We start from the raw sequence: 15689 nt of genomic DNA, 5'->3' as shown, positions 1-15689 counted from the left end.
GTTTAGTAGTGTTGATTGCATTTCAATAGAGGTCACTCTTGGTCAAGATAATGTCTAGGAAAACAGCATTTTCTCCATTACCTTTTTGTTTCATATGCTGGAATAGTTATTGTCTTATTCGCTCCTGGCTAAAATATAGAGGACATTGATGTACTTAGACTCTGTTCTCTCACCATCACTGTATCACTGTCATCCCCTTGCTCATCCATCTGCTCGAGTGGGCACCAGTAACATCTCCATTGTGAGACTTTTTACTGTTTTTGTCATACGGAATTCGCCACAGGTAGCTTGCCAGGCTCTGCCATGTGGGTGAGATACTCTCAGCAACTTGTCGGGCTCTCTGAGAGGGACGGAAGAATCCAACCCAGGTCAACTGCTTTCGAGGCAAACGCCCTACACGCTGTGCTAATACTGTCACCATAATTGAAATTGAAACAAAATATTTTTAATTCTTTCTTGGAATTCTTTTAACAGCTATATTTCAAAAGGAATTTCAGCCCCCACATCAATATATATTTTTATGTGTGTTCCATAAAGTTTAGATTTGAGGTGTATCATTGCTGTTTATTTTGCTCCTCCTTTAATGTTCCTTATCTCTTTATGTGTAGAAATACCAATGCATTTTTGTAATTTTTAGGATTTGGCAGCCTTATGTATAAGATTTAAATGGTTTTTTTCTCTAAAATTTAAACACTTTCTAGAATTTTAATTTTTTACCTTGATATATTTCATAATAATACTTATGCTGGAAATGTATACTCATGCCAGGTTTCTAATTAGGTAAATATTGTATGTTACTCTTATTTGACATTCATAAAATAAGCTTTTAATTTAGCACTTAGTTTTTTTTTTATTTTTGAGTCACACCCGGTGATGCATAGGGGTTGCTCCTGGCTCTGCATTCAGAATTACCCCTGGCGGTGCTCAGGGGGCCATATGGGATTCTGGGAATCGAACCCAGGTTGGCTGAATGCAAGGCAAACATTCTACCCGATGTGCTATTGCTCCAGCCCCAGCATTTGGGTTTTATGTATTTAAAATAGCTGTATAGTTTTGTATATTTAAAAATGACTGTTCTCTGAAATGGAATGAATAATAAAAACTAAGTTTTTCGTTACTGTCTGTGGAGTATTGAAATATATTCCTTGAAAAACATCTTATAATTTTGTTAGCTCAAGCTGTGCTTGCTTAGTATTTATTTGCACTCCACCGAGTTTATTTAAATGCAAAGAAGAACAAAACTTCATCACCCTTCTTGTATGACTGCAGATATTAGCGCTTGCTCTTACAAATCGCTATCTGTTTGTGATTTAATGGTCTCTTAGAAGGAATGTTAATAATCTTTTTTTAAATCCCATTTTCTTAATTACTGGTAACATTAAATCACAAGAGATACAGAAAAATCTATGAGCTCTGTGTGTTCTGTGTATAATTAGAACATTTCAGGCTTTCAGCATGGCCCTATTATACATCCTGTTATATCTCATTTCAGATTATTTTCTAATAACTGTGCTGTGTTCTTGCCATTCTCGTAGGGGGTGGAAACCATCCACTACTGGTACCCTATGATACACTGACGGCCAAAGAGAAAGCCAAAGACAGAGAGAAAGCACAGGACATCCTCAAGTTCTTACAGATAAATGGATATGCTGTCTCCAGGTGAAAGCAAACTTATTTTTTATATAGATTCTATTTTTGATACTCAATTAAAATATCCTCATCAGCGTTAATGCCAGTAAGAGTATTCAGTTATCATTTTACCCTCTGAGCTTCTCTTTAGTAGTTTTAAAATACACACAGCAGAAACATTAGTGACCTCAACTGTTGAGCCATAGAACAGAGTTTTGTGTCTCTATCATATTAAGTTCTATCCTTCCTTGAGGCAAATTATCTGTGAAAGTCATACTCTCTTCTTTGAAGGACAACATTTGATTGATTAATCAGAGAGTTATTCAATTCAATTTTATATTGGATCTAAAGATTCTTTACAAATTAAATCTTATCTTTTGCCTTCCATTACAAGACACAAAGCTTTAAATTATAAATATATGCATCACTGTCCCTGTATCACTGTCATCCAGTTGCTCATCGATTTGCTCGAGCGGGCACCAGTAACATCTCCGTTGTGAGACTCGTTGTTACTGTTTTTGGCATATCAAATATGCCACGGGTAGCTTGCCAGGTTCTGCCGTGCAGGCAAGATACTCTCAGTAGCTTGCTGGGCTCTCCGAGAGGGGCGGAGAAATCAAACCCGGGTCAGAGGCATGCAAGGCAAGCACCCTACCCTTTGTGCTATTGCTCCAGCCCAAATATATGCATACATGAATTTTATGATATATGTCACCACTTTATTTTTTAATGGTCTTTTGGTAAACTTAGTTTTCATATTTAATTTTTTTCTCTTCTAGAGGATTCAAGGACTTGGAACTGGACACACCTTCTATTGAGAAACGATTTGCCTATAGTTTTCTTCAACAGCTCATTCGCTATGTGGATGAAGCCCATCAGTACATTCTTGAGTTTGGTAGTTATCACCATTTTAATACTAGCAGTACTATTCTTGTTGCAGCCTGGCAAGGTACCTGTGGCATATTCGATATGCCAAAAACACTAACAATGGGTCACATTTCCCTGACCATGAAAGAGCCTTCAATTGTTAGGAAAGACAAGTAAGGAGAGGCTGCTAAAATCTCAGGGCTGAGTGTAATAGAGATGTTACTGGTGCCCACTTGAGTAAATCGATGAACAACAGGATGACAATGATACAGTGATACTGTTCTTGTTATCATTGATGTTTTACAATATCAGGGTATAGAATAGCAGTGATTTCTGACTGATATGATCTATTCTCTGATGGTGTATACTTTTCCCCCAATAGTTTCTCTTCATCTACATTTACATCAGATTACAACAAAAATTAGGGAACCTAGGATATAATATGTAATTTCTGTATATATGTAATTCTGATAATATATTTGAAATTATGATTTATGAATCATTTTTATTAGTTGTCAAAGATTAGTTTGAATCAAATATAGCCCAGATCAAAGAGACCATGGTGAATTTGTAAAGCTTCATATACAATGTTAAATCATAGGATTTCTATTTATATTGATAAGCATTTGAATGAATAACAACTCAACACTTAATTTGCTTAGTGAGACAAAAAGGGAAAATGATGAGATAAAAAACGAAAATTAATTGTTTTTCCTTTTGCATGTGTAGCAGAAATGATTATGTAAAGGGTAAGTTGTATTGAGTTTAATTCACATTGTATTCTAGTTTCTGAAAGAAGCAGTGTGTTTTGGCAGTGAGGAGAATCTTGCTGTAGGACAAATTTACCTACTTCACATCTTTTCTACAGTGTAGATGGATTTAAATACAGAATACTTGGGAGGGCGGAGCAATAGTACAGAGGGTAGGACATTTGCCTCACATGTGCCTAACCTGAATTTGATCCCCGGCATCCCATATGGTCCCCCAAGCCTACCAGGAGTAATTCCTGAGTGTAGAGCCAAGAGTAAGCCCTGAATACCAATACCCCAAAATACAGAATGCTTGGGAGAAAGACTTGATTAAAATTGAATGAGCAATATAAAATCATTAACAGCTACTGGTGTTAATTAACGTTTTTAGACATCTCTGTTGGGTAAATTACTTGCAATAAATCTGTTAGAGGATCAAGTAAGAATTAGGATGGTCACAGAAATTCCCAAATTTATTTGGCCTACCTCTCACTTTTTCAGAAAAGGACTCACTCAGCATGTTCTGAGGATTTATCTTCTTTAAGTAGAGAAACAAAGTGCCTCTCTAAAATGTACTTTAGGCAACTGCTTTCCCTGGAAACTTCCAGTGCCCTGCAGGGTTAGTTCTTTCCCTCTATGGGAAACATGAATCTATAACATAATTTAATTTTAAATTTTTGCCTTACTTGAGTATACATATTTGAATATTAACATCACTTAATTTTTTTAATTATAATCACTATGAAACTACAGTGCCTTATTTTCTATCCTTCAGTTAATTGCCTTCACAGTATAGAGGATTTTGTTTTGTGTTCTTTTGGGGCCATCCCAGTGATTCTCAGGAGTAATCCTGGCTCTGTGCTCAGCAATCACTACTGGCAGGCTTGGGGGACCATATGAGGTGTGAGGATTGAACCTGGTCAGCTGCATGCAAGGCAATCCCCTACCTGCTGTACTATCTCTCCAGCTCTGTGCACTTTCCTCCTGTTGCTCATTGATTTGTTCAAGCAGGCACCAGTAACATATCTATTGTGAGACTTGTTGTTACTGTTTTTTTTTTTAAATTTTTATTAGTGAATCACCATGAGGTAGTTACAAACTTATGAACTTTCATGTTTGCATTTGGTTTACATCCCTCCACCAGTGCCCATTCTCCTTCACCAATGTTCCCAGTATCCCTGGTAGGCCACACCCACCCCACCCCCAACCACCCCATCCTGCCTCTGCGGCAGGGCATTCCCTTTTGTTCTCTCTCCTGTTGGATGTTGTAGTTTGCAATAGAGGTATTGAGTGGCCATCATGTTTGGTCTATAGTCTGCTTTTGGCACGCAGCTTTCAACCCGAGTGGGTCCTCCCAACATTCTCTAATAGGTGTTCCCTTCTCTATCTCAGCTGCCTTATGAGAGATTAACACCCAAGAGTAGTAGAGATAAGAACCAGGAGGTCTGCCCCACAGCTTGGAAACTGGCCTCACATGCTGGGGGAAAAGGCAATTGTTACTGTTTTTGGCATGTCAAATACGCCACGGGTAGCTTCCAGGCTCTGCCGTGCGAGTGGGATCGTCTCCGTAGCTCACAGGGCTCTTTGACAAAGGAATCTAACCCCCGGGTCGGCCTCATGCAAGGCAAATGCTCTACCTGCTGTGCTATCGCTCCGCCCTTCCAGTTCTATAATTTTAATATAGTCTCATGACATAGGATGACAGCATTAGTGATGATGATTATGATTTTTCCCAATTTTTATCACATAGATCATATTCTCTCAAAATCTACTCTTACAGCAATTTTGTTAAACTACATAATTATAAGAAAAATACTTCCTTTTAATTCTTGAAATATTATCAGATATAGCTACATCCAAACTTCTCTCAAAATTTATGTGACAGAGTACATTATGTAGCTTCAACCATTTTGCATGCTTGAGAGATTTAGTGCAGAAGTAAAACAAAGACTAATTGAAAATGTTCAAAAGTCATTTTTTTTTGCTTATTCATTAAAAGAACATTATTCTGATAGTATAACATCTTAGCTAGATTTCCAAAACATTCTCCCAAATTCATGTCTAAAGATAAGTAATATCTTACTAAATTTGTTTTATGTCTGCTTGCAAAGAAAATTTTTAAAAAATTATTTTAGTTCTTTATAAAAGATCAAATTTTATTAAACTTTAAAGCTTGGAAATTTTATTAAAACTTTACATCTAATTATTAAACTTTTAGCTCCTCAACACAGTATGCCTATTATTATGGTCTTATAGTTTATCATTTTATTTTCTGTGAGCATTGAGCAGGTAAGAAAACTTCTAAATTTAATATGTTAGATCAGCCCAAGCCTACTGCTGTTCAATATTCAGGCATGATGGTGCTGGGGTGCCACAGGATTGCACCTTGCAGAGCTCAGGGGCCTTGCAGTTCTAGGATTGAACTCAAGTCCTTCTACAATGAGTGTGAGCACCTTGGACCTTCAATTATCTCCTTGTCCCATGCCATCAGTTAATTTAAACCTAGAGATGATTTTCCAAATCCTGGCAAAATTTTAGGTAGTTTTGCTTTGCTTTATGAAAGTTATCTTCTGACATAGCTGAACTTATTTATGCTTTATCAGCATATTAATTGTCCAACATAAAATTGCACTTGTGTTTCTTCCCTTCATAATGTTCTGAATTCCTGAACATTTTCAGTTATTATATTAAGATTTAATTCTCAGTCATACTGACAAATAGGGCTGGAACGATAGCACAGTGGGGAGGGCATTTGCCTTGCACGCACCGACCTGGGTTCCGTCCCTCCATTCCTCTCGGAGAGCCCAGCAAGCTATCAAGTATCCCGCCCGCATGGCAGAGCTGGCAAGCTACCCATGGTGTATTCAATATATACCAAAAACAGTAACAAGTCTCACAATGGAGATGTTACTGGTGCCCACTCGAGCAAATCGATGAACAACGGGGTTACAGTGACAGTGACTGGCAAATAACTATTTTTCTTGGAGGCCAGTGTAAAAATCTAACCAATTATGTTTATTCATTTAACATGTAATTTGTACACTATGTTGAGCTTTCTTCTTGAAGATTTGGGATTTTTCTGTAGTAGAAGATGTGGGATTCTTGTTATACCCTGGTTTCTCCCCAGGCATGTAAATAAGCTTTCAAAGCTGCAGCAATGTTTATATATGCTTTTCTATTTTAAAAGCAGGAGCTTTTAAATTTGTATTTCTTAATGCTTTTATGTGACACTACCAAACTTCGCCTTTATATGTTTTGATTGACATATTTTATGTTTGACATAAGGGGATAATACATTGAGTATATGTTCTAAACTGCATCTTTGTTGAATAGCTTGCAATTTTTAAGTGCAATATGTTCTTAAAAAAATCTTCATATCTACAGATGGTGGCAGCAGAACCAAAGGAGAGCATTTCCCTTATGAGCAAGAAATCAAGTTCTTTGCTAAAGTACAGTATACAATTCATCTTGCCTTCTCTTCAGTGTGTTTGTAAAATGTGCTCTCAATCTTTATTTTCATATTTTATGCTTTTACATATAATTCACTTTTCTAGTTGTCTACTATACTTAAACATTCTATGCATGAAACAACTGCCTGAATCATAAACAGTGCATTTTCTCTTAACATTTTTGGTCATATTTTACCTCACTCTTCTCTTCCTGCATATTTCTCAAGTGATTAAGTCTTACTCAAATTCATTATTTTTGAACTTTATCATTTGACAACATTATATATTTTTAACAATTAAATGGTTTTATAATTTATAGATTTTTTATAAAGAGAAAATTGGGTAAGACATAAATAAAGGGTATTCTCTGAAAACTTTTGATATGGATTTTAATTGTGGACCCAGTTTAACTCATTATACAGCAAATGAGTATGAGTCTTTGTATAATATATACAGAAGCAAGACTCACAGAGTATATTATTTATGTATAAATACATGCTATTCATTCAATTTAATAAGAATTTATCAAAAGTTGATATATACCTGGAACATTTATCGCTTCCTTTTAGCCAATGAGAAAGGAGACAATAATTATAAACTCTCCCATTGGGTTCATTTATTCATTGTTTAATATATGCCTATCCCTGGCAATATATTCTTGGCAAGCATTCCTATTAATATTTATAATGCATTTAATCTAAAGACCTAATGATTTCCTTCCATTTTTCTTCCTAAGTACTTGTATTTCATTGTTTTTAGGGATATTTACAAAATATCATATTACTTAAATTAATTAATATTTGGCATCTATTATGTTTTCAGAATTGTGTCCTTTACTGTTAATGACATTTGTCTTTTCATTTCACACAGTATTGAAAACAAAATCTGTATCATTTGAATTTTGTGCTTGCCTGCACTTGCTAATTACTTCTATTAACATGTCATGCCCTTTTTCAATGATAAAAATATGCTACATTTATGGAATTGTCTCATAAATCTAAAATACATATTTTGTTTCCCTGTGCCTAGTGATTTTTTTTGTAGGTGACTAATATAACTTAATCTCTACTGTGTCAAGGATTCGTTAAGTCACCTATTTATTGAATACCTACTTATTACCTATTTTATATGCCATCACTAGGTTCAGACAATGTCACAGTTTCATGGTATCGTTGAAACATTTTATATTCCAATTATTTATAATTACACAATGCAACATTGTGGAGAAAACTAACTGAACAGAGTTAACTCTAACTACTGCCAATGCCATTTATTTTTACTTTCCTCCCATTATTTGTAAAACGTATTTTCCTAGTCCCTGCCAGACACCCCAAAATGCCATTAGCGTTGGTGATTCTGAGGTAAATAAAACAGAGCAAGAGTGAACATAGAGGTCAGAAAAGAACGATAGTAGGAAATAAATTCAGAAATGTTTCTTGCTCTTTACCTTACAGACTCATGCTGAGAGGCTATACTGAAATCACTTTTATAATGAAGAATTTCGAAGATGTTATAAGAATAGAGAGTCTGGGTGTAGTTGTTTTTTTTTTTGTTTGTTTGTTTGTTTCTTTGTTTTGAGTTAAGGAGGTCAGCAAAGATTTATCTGATAAAAATTCTACTATTGTAACATATGCAGGAGGAGCAGAGAGAATGTATTACTAGCGTGGAAGAGCATTTCTTATGAGATCAGGAATAAACAGGACCATAGACAGAAGGCTATTTCATACAGAGGGAATACAATGTGTAAAACCTTGAGGAGTGAGTAGACAGGATGAGAGGGAGGAACCGGCTCAAGGCCATCAGAATTAATGGAAAGAAATAAGCTAACAGGCTTTGAGAGTGGTGAGGTAAAAATGTATAAGGTAAGTACTGGCAATATGACTATGAGAATGTCACTCACTTTCTACAGCTCAGTGAAATAGTTATAAAACTTCAATGATGACTCCAATTGCACAATATTTTTATAATATAACAGAGGCCAGTATGTCCATTGCAATCCATTGCAATCTTCTGACAAACAATATATTTAGTTCTTGATTTTTTTTAACCGATAGGGTGCTGAATGATACAATATGAGCATATTTAGAACACTTCATTTTGAGAAAAGAGTGAGGATAATTCCAAACTATTGAAAATCGGATGTGCTTCTTAAACTGCTTACATACATGCACACAAATAAGCATGCATGCACAAGGATCAGAGATGGCAGAATGAGATTAAGAGAAGGATGCTCTGAAAGTGGCCGAGTGACATGGGCATTGATATTTTAGGGCGGGTTACATGGGGACAGAAGTCAGGCTGCTCCAAAGCCTCAGTATTCATTCATTCCCCTGCATCCAGAGATTTCATTGTGCAGATCTATTTTCTTTTTGTTTCTTTCAGGTTGTTCTTCCTTTAATTGATCAATATTTCAAAAACCATCGTTTATACTTCTTATCTGCAGCAAGCAGGCCTCTCTGTACTGGAGGACATGCATCAAATAAAGAGAAAGAAATGGTGACTAGGTAAATAAATATAAAATAAAGACTAAGACTAAATTTACTTGCACTGGGGGGGAAAAGAAACACTTCTCTGGACCTGATAAGTAGGCAGATTGCACACCCAACTTCTCCCTGTCCTTTTGGAATTAAACATTGTGAAGAGGATTGTCACTGCTAATTAATATGTATTTTCTAGATTCTGAATTTTCTTCTACTTAGTGTTATGCTGCATATAAAGGGTGGGACACCCAATGCAGAATTCACAGCAGAGGCTAGAGATGTGTCACTCTATTAGTATTTTGATAAATTTCTTTTCCAAAATAATTTCTTTACAGTATCTTCAAATCTAATCATTCACCAGCTCCTTTTGTCAGTAAGAAAAAAAACATTTCAGTTACATTTATATATGTTAAAACGTAATCATCATGTGAAAAAGTATATTCTCTAAAGATTTTCCCCTTACCAATGAAGCATAATAGTAGTAATATTCTTCTTAATTTGTGATTTGTTCTGTGATCCTACTGGAGATTTCAAGTCTAGCTCCTTAATATTCTGCCAAACAGTTTATATATATCAGAATCTTGCTATTTTGTACTAGCCTCAGTTACAGTCAGTGTGGGACATTTAACTACCTTTCTTTAATAATATTTCTCTATATTTTGAAAAATGATTTAATATTTTACATTTCTTTTGTACATGGAAACAATATTGATAAACTTTATTTCTTCCATTAGCATGTCCAGAAAAGAAGAAACATAATGCTTTTTAAGCACCAATATAAGTTACTTTGTGGAGTAATATTAGTGCCTTATTTCAGCAGTTCTTTAGTTCCAAACAGCAGAATTTGACTTCAAAGAGAAATTTAGAGAAGTTAATAAAGTTAGATGATACTAGTGCATGCAAAATACTAGTCATTTAGATTTTGAAAGTTGAAAAATATATTAACAGGAAAGATAATTGATTTTCTTCTTTTTTAATGTTTCCTTTGGATAGTTCCAGTGTAAATTCATTTCTTACTATTGAATATATTTTCCAGAATTTAAAATATAAAGTTCTGTAACCAGAGAAAAATTTAAAAACAATATCCTATCACACAAACAAGAAGCAACTAAATATTTTTATATTTTGAAATATCACTGACCTTTTAAAATATTTGATCTGGTATCTATATCGGATCCCACTCAATTGAATAAAATAGGTAAAAGGTAGGATAAAATAGGCGCAAGCCCTGAGAACTACTGGGTGTGGCTCAAAAAGTAGGATAAAATAAGTAAAACTCCAACTATTACAGACCAGGATATCTTTATACATAAGATAAACTCTGCAGATGATAGTTTTAATTAGTATTTAACAGTTGTATGCAGTTGTGGGGTCTAAATTAACTTTGCCACAATTAAATGCAGTTTTTTTATGTTAAATGTTTTGAAGTCTTTTGGGAATACATTGTATGTGCTGAATATTATCTGTTTGAAGTCAGTAATATAAAACCTATTAAAAAAGAGTCAGAAGTAGTATATGTGCTTCAGGTGTGCACCGGCTACAGCTACGTTTTCAACTATTAATATACTTCTAATAGCAGAAATCCAAAGGATGCTATAGGATTCAGAGCAAAGTAAAACCGTGTTGAATAACAGACTGGAAATCTAGAAGCCAAGCGATTCAAAGTTCAACTTAAGAGTATATAGGTCAGAGAATCAGAAAGGGAAGCTGTTTCTAGATGTGACAACATAAAATGTAGAAACTGGAAATATAGTCATACAGACATTATAGTTTACATAGATTCATTGTTGAATGTTGTAATTGATCTTCACTACCAGAATAAGTTATTTTTGTATTTTAAATTAAAAAAATTCTTTAAAATAATTAATAATGAAATTAGTTTGAGCTTTGGAAATAGAAGGATAGTCGGACATTTCTTTGAAGAGGATTGCTCCAGCAGAGGAGGGATCAAATTGATAAGAGTTGGATTGCTGGAATGCTCTAACAGGTTTTAGGAACTAGTAAAGAAATTTTGGTTGTTGTAAAGGAAATTCTTCCCAAAAGAGATGCCATTCTCTGGCCTATTCTGCAGTTAAGTCTGAAAGATTGTTATGTACAAAATGCTGCCCTGGATCTCACTATAAACACCAACTCACAATGTAGTTCTGAACTGACAGGAAAGTACAGCTCTGTAGACACATACAAACATAGCTAAGCACATAGTAGATTGTAATGATTGTAAATAGAGACCTATGTAGTACCAAAAGTATAGAGAGATGTTGGAAACATGGAAGAGAGGAAATAGACAGATGTCAGAGTCACTATGCAGTTGAATTTAGGCGACCAAAATGGTGCTAAAGTTTCAGTGTTAAATAGATGGAGCTTCACTGGATACTCTTACAAAGTCAAGGAATTTCAGAAGCACTAGTTTGGAAAAAAGGTTATATTTGATTAAGAAGCATATCAATTAGAAGATAGTTTAGCTGAGGGATAACCAGCAGAAAGTTGAAAAATATATTTTTGTTGTTGATGAAAAGGTCAGGACAAGAAAGGTAAGTTTGGGAACTTACAATACAAAATGCTTTAAGTCTAATATATACGAAACTTAAAGGAGAATGGGAAACAATGTGAAAAGGTCTAAATACCAGAAACTGAAATTATTACATTTGGAGAGGTTGTGGAAAGGGTTCTTTGAAGAACAAAGAGAATGATCAATTGGAAAGGGAAAAAATATCCCCATGCAACAGCGTTTCACAGATTTGTGTAGTCAATATGTCAATATGTATTGAGAGTTCTTCAAGACAGATATGGGGGGAAAGACATTGTTAAGATTATTGATTAGGAAATTTGGGTACTTCAGGGAAATGTTTCTGTAGATCAGTAGTTCAGTAGGGAAAAAAAGAAAAGTGTAAAGAAATGGTAAAGTATAGATGCATCATAAATTTCTAATAATGTTAGTAGTGAAGGTATATGGAGGGGGATAACAGTACTATAGAAAAAAGCTTTAGAGAACCAGTATTCCAAAACTTTAAAAGAATCAAACATGATAGTCTGTGTAGAAACTTATCAGAAAGGAATTGTCAAAGGAGGGGAAAGAAATTATATTTTGCTTTTTATTGAGGATCTAGCTTTCTGTTGGCAATTAGAAGCAAGTAAGATTAAGAAGCAACTATTAGTGTAAGAAGTTGTTCTCTGAAGCCTTCTCAGACATCGTGATCTTATGCACTGATTGCAGAGATATTCCACTTTAAAGCATGACAAAATATACTAAGTTTGAATTAACTTGGTTAAAATATAATAATAGTATTATGAATTTAATATGATACGAAAAAGTTTTACCCTGGATACTATATATGCTTTGCATTCAGGAGGTCTAATTTTTAACACCAACTGCACATGGTCTCCTGAACACCATTCCAGGAGTATTCCTTACGCATCTATGCATATGCATCACACACACTCCCCCAACAACGACCACAAAAATATATGTAAGTTCAGGCATACAAAATGCTTGCAATTCTAAGATTTTATTACTCTTTTTGTATGGAGATATATCTTTGTTGAATTTAAATACATAAATTAGGATACCTGGAGAAAACTGCTTTTAACTTTATTTTGTTTGTGTGTTTCAATAGCAGCACAAAGATAAGTAATGCATATCAAGGAAATTATTGTGATTTCCTGTCTAACATTTACTTGGATAAAACCTTTTAAACAAATTTTACCTGTGGGGGCAGAGATTAAAATTCTTGCCTTGAAGGTAGCCAATGCTAGTTTGATTCCCAGTTACTACATTTGGTTCACAAATCTCAGAGCCAAAGGTAAGTCCTGGGCACCACTGGGTGTGGTCACATGCCATACCAGCCAAAAAAGAATCCCCAGTTTTACAGACATTTGTGTTTTCCCATAAAAACTGCACAATGTCCTATGTAATTAATTTTCAGCAACAAACTATTTCACACTTTACTGAGGTAAGCTATATAATATCTAAAATTTACCATGAAAATAATCACTAGCTAGGGATGCAAATTAGTAACAAAATGCATGCTTCATGTGTAGGAATTCAGTATCTAGCACATGCATATAGACAAATGAAAGAGTACGGTCACATCTGTGATATTTCTGTCTACTTTTCTCCAAATGACCGTTAGTGTTAGCCATATAGCTTTAGTGGTGTTGCCTACCCCTCGATTCTGGAAGATGTAACCTGCATGCAATCGTAATGGAGAAAGCTTTGCAAGACAGGATGGAACAGTCTACATGTAACTGTTATCATCAATGGAAAAATAAAACTGAGAGTGCGTGATTGATTATTCAAGGTTAGAGTTACTTCTGTTAGATTATAGTTTTGTAAGCTCGGGCTATTCAAAGACCTTGCTCTCTGCGCTCATAAGAATGTGAGTGGATGTAAAAATGAGGCCAGTAGTAATATGAGAGTTGAAATGTCATGATAGAGATTTGAAATATTCCCTGAAGGCTACTTGGAGGGTATCTCTTTCTGAGATTACGATTGGAATGCTGGGAGATTCCTGGTGTTAGAAAAAAATTATTGGAGTAACCATGTCTTCAGTTGAATACTGAGGGATGACCAGACAGGAATATAGCATGAAAGTAAGTGGAGAAGGGCATCTGCAAGGAACCTACCTGCCTGAGACAAGGCAGCAGTAGATAGATATTTTTCTGGTTCTGGGGTCTGATCTGAGAGTTAATACAAACCAAAGTTTCCAAAATGAATGCTGAATGAAGTCCACCCTTATTTGAAACATTATTACTGAATTCTAGGAAGGACACAAAAATAGTCACACTGTAAAACTTTTTGTCTGAGCATTTATCTGCTCAAATTTTGTCTGTTACTTTCTGTATCCACATTCACTGGATGTTTGGTATATGTGCAAAGGAGTTTGGTAGAAATTGGAAAGAAGGGAAGTTCAAATGATAATATCTATACAAAAACTTGAAGTAACAATTTATTCCTAAAGCCTGGTATATTTTTTTCTACATACTGTTTATGACAAAAGAGACTGGAATTTCAAAGGTATATTTGGGCAGATAAAATCAGTTTTTCCCATGTTTTTCTGTGGTAATATTCTGTTGGGTTTATATAGATTGCTTTTATATTAATTAGCTTTGCTTTCGATTTTTTTTGGTTTCTTTACTTATAATATGTGCTTTTTTAACCATGTTTGTTAGAGATATGCACTCAAAGACTCTTTCTTTAATACTTTTACTCCACATTCTGCTCAGAGAATTGATTCTTTCTGCGTGACATCATGTCGCTTTTTTCCTGCTCATATATCAGCTATTTATTTTTCTTTTTTCTTCTTTGTTTTATTTTATTTTAATCTCTCCCTGTCTCTTCTACCTTCCCTCCCCTTTTCCCTTTTCTCTTTTGTTTTCCTTTGTCTTCAGCCTATTCTGCAAACTTGGAGTTCTTGTCAGGCATAGGATTTCACTATTTGGTAAGGAGACCCTTGAAAAAACACTAGCATGGCTATCACTTGGTTTTCTTTGCCATTTTTGCACTGTGTTGTGTGATGCTATGTTGCATGAATGCATGTTTGCATGGCTGCATGCATGGTTATCATAGGCCAAGTAAGGTTCTCGAGATGTTCATCAACAACTTTTCTTATGGTGAAATTGAAAATGATTCCTTTAATATATTCCTCCAAAATATACTGCAAATGGAAAAAAATCTATTATCAAAGGGCAAATTAATGAAAATGGCAGCTTCTATTGCCATATTTTATCCTAGTCAAGCAAAAGGTGGGGTACTCCTAGTACATTAAATTTGAGCTATCATTTAAAAAATTATTTAACTACCCTTACTTTTTTTTATAACTGTTCAGGCTAAAGATTTGCATGTCTACTGCATTTCAGATATTGAAATACAAAGTAGAGAGAGGGAAGTCCAGGACTTCACTTGGCAAAAGGGACTGTTCTAGCACTACACACCTACAGTCAATTTTGTTTGTTTCTGAGAATTCACAAAGCTGAAGTCCACGTTACCGAGCATGTGCTTCGGGACAGCATGTCAGGAGGTCACTCACTTCCCACAGATTCTTCTTGACCTGTGGCACTCAGATTCTGTAGAAATTGGTATAATTTGTGTTTTACACTTTCCTGCATCTGCATCTCTTAAGACAATCATAGTAAATTTTTTAGTCCTATGCTGTTTGGGTTTTGAGAAAGTGGGTAATTTCAGTAATGAAACATTCGGTGTATTTATCAACACATTTTGAAGTCAAGTCCATTTCTTGTAATAAGTTCAAACACATTTATAGAAAAACTAGAGATCCTTATCTATAAATGATACAGAGACTAAATTGATAATTCAGAGAATCTCTATAATTTTAATTATTTACAAAATTGTATTTTTGGAGATTTTCCACACATAATTAGTTAATATTTAACCAGTATTTGGTGCTTTTAAATTTTGTAACAAAAGTCATATTTTATATAAATTGCCTCATATTTTATATGATGTGCCAGTTTTTCAAAACTAATAGTAAAGTTATCTTCAAAAATAACTTTTAGTT

General features: G+C 34.6%; 1 protein-coding gene across 1 annotated transcript in view; it reads left to right on the top strand.

Annotated features, from left to right (window-relative positions):
• The window catches only part of RYR2 (ryanodine receptor 2), a 762156-nt gene that overhangs the window by 592006 nt on the left and 154461 nt on the right, over positions 1-15689 (top strand). Inside the window, exons 58-62 of the mRNA XM_055147039.1 lie at positions 1536-1659; positions 2409-2524; positions 6630-6694; positions 9077-9198; positions 14563-14612. Of these exons, the coding sequence (XP_055003014.1) occupies positions 1536-1659; positions 2409-2524; positions 6630-6694; positions 9077-9198; positions 14563-14612 (477 nt within the window). The remainder of the gene's footprint in view (positions 1-1535; positions 1660-2408; positions 2525-6629; positions 6695-9076; positions 9199-14562; positions 14613-15689) is intronic.

This window comes from Sorex araneus, chromosome 9, assembly GCF_027595985.1.
Source record: "Sorex araneus isolate mSorAra2 chromosome 9, mSorAra2.pri, whole genome shotgun sequence".
Taxonomy (NCBI): domain Eukaryota; kingdom Metazoa; phylum Chordata; class Mammalia; order Eulipotyphla; family Soricidae; genus Sorex; species Sorex araneus.
The sequence above is the reverse complement of the archived record's forward strand: the minus strand, read 5'-3'. Positions and strand labels throughout refer to the sequence as shown.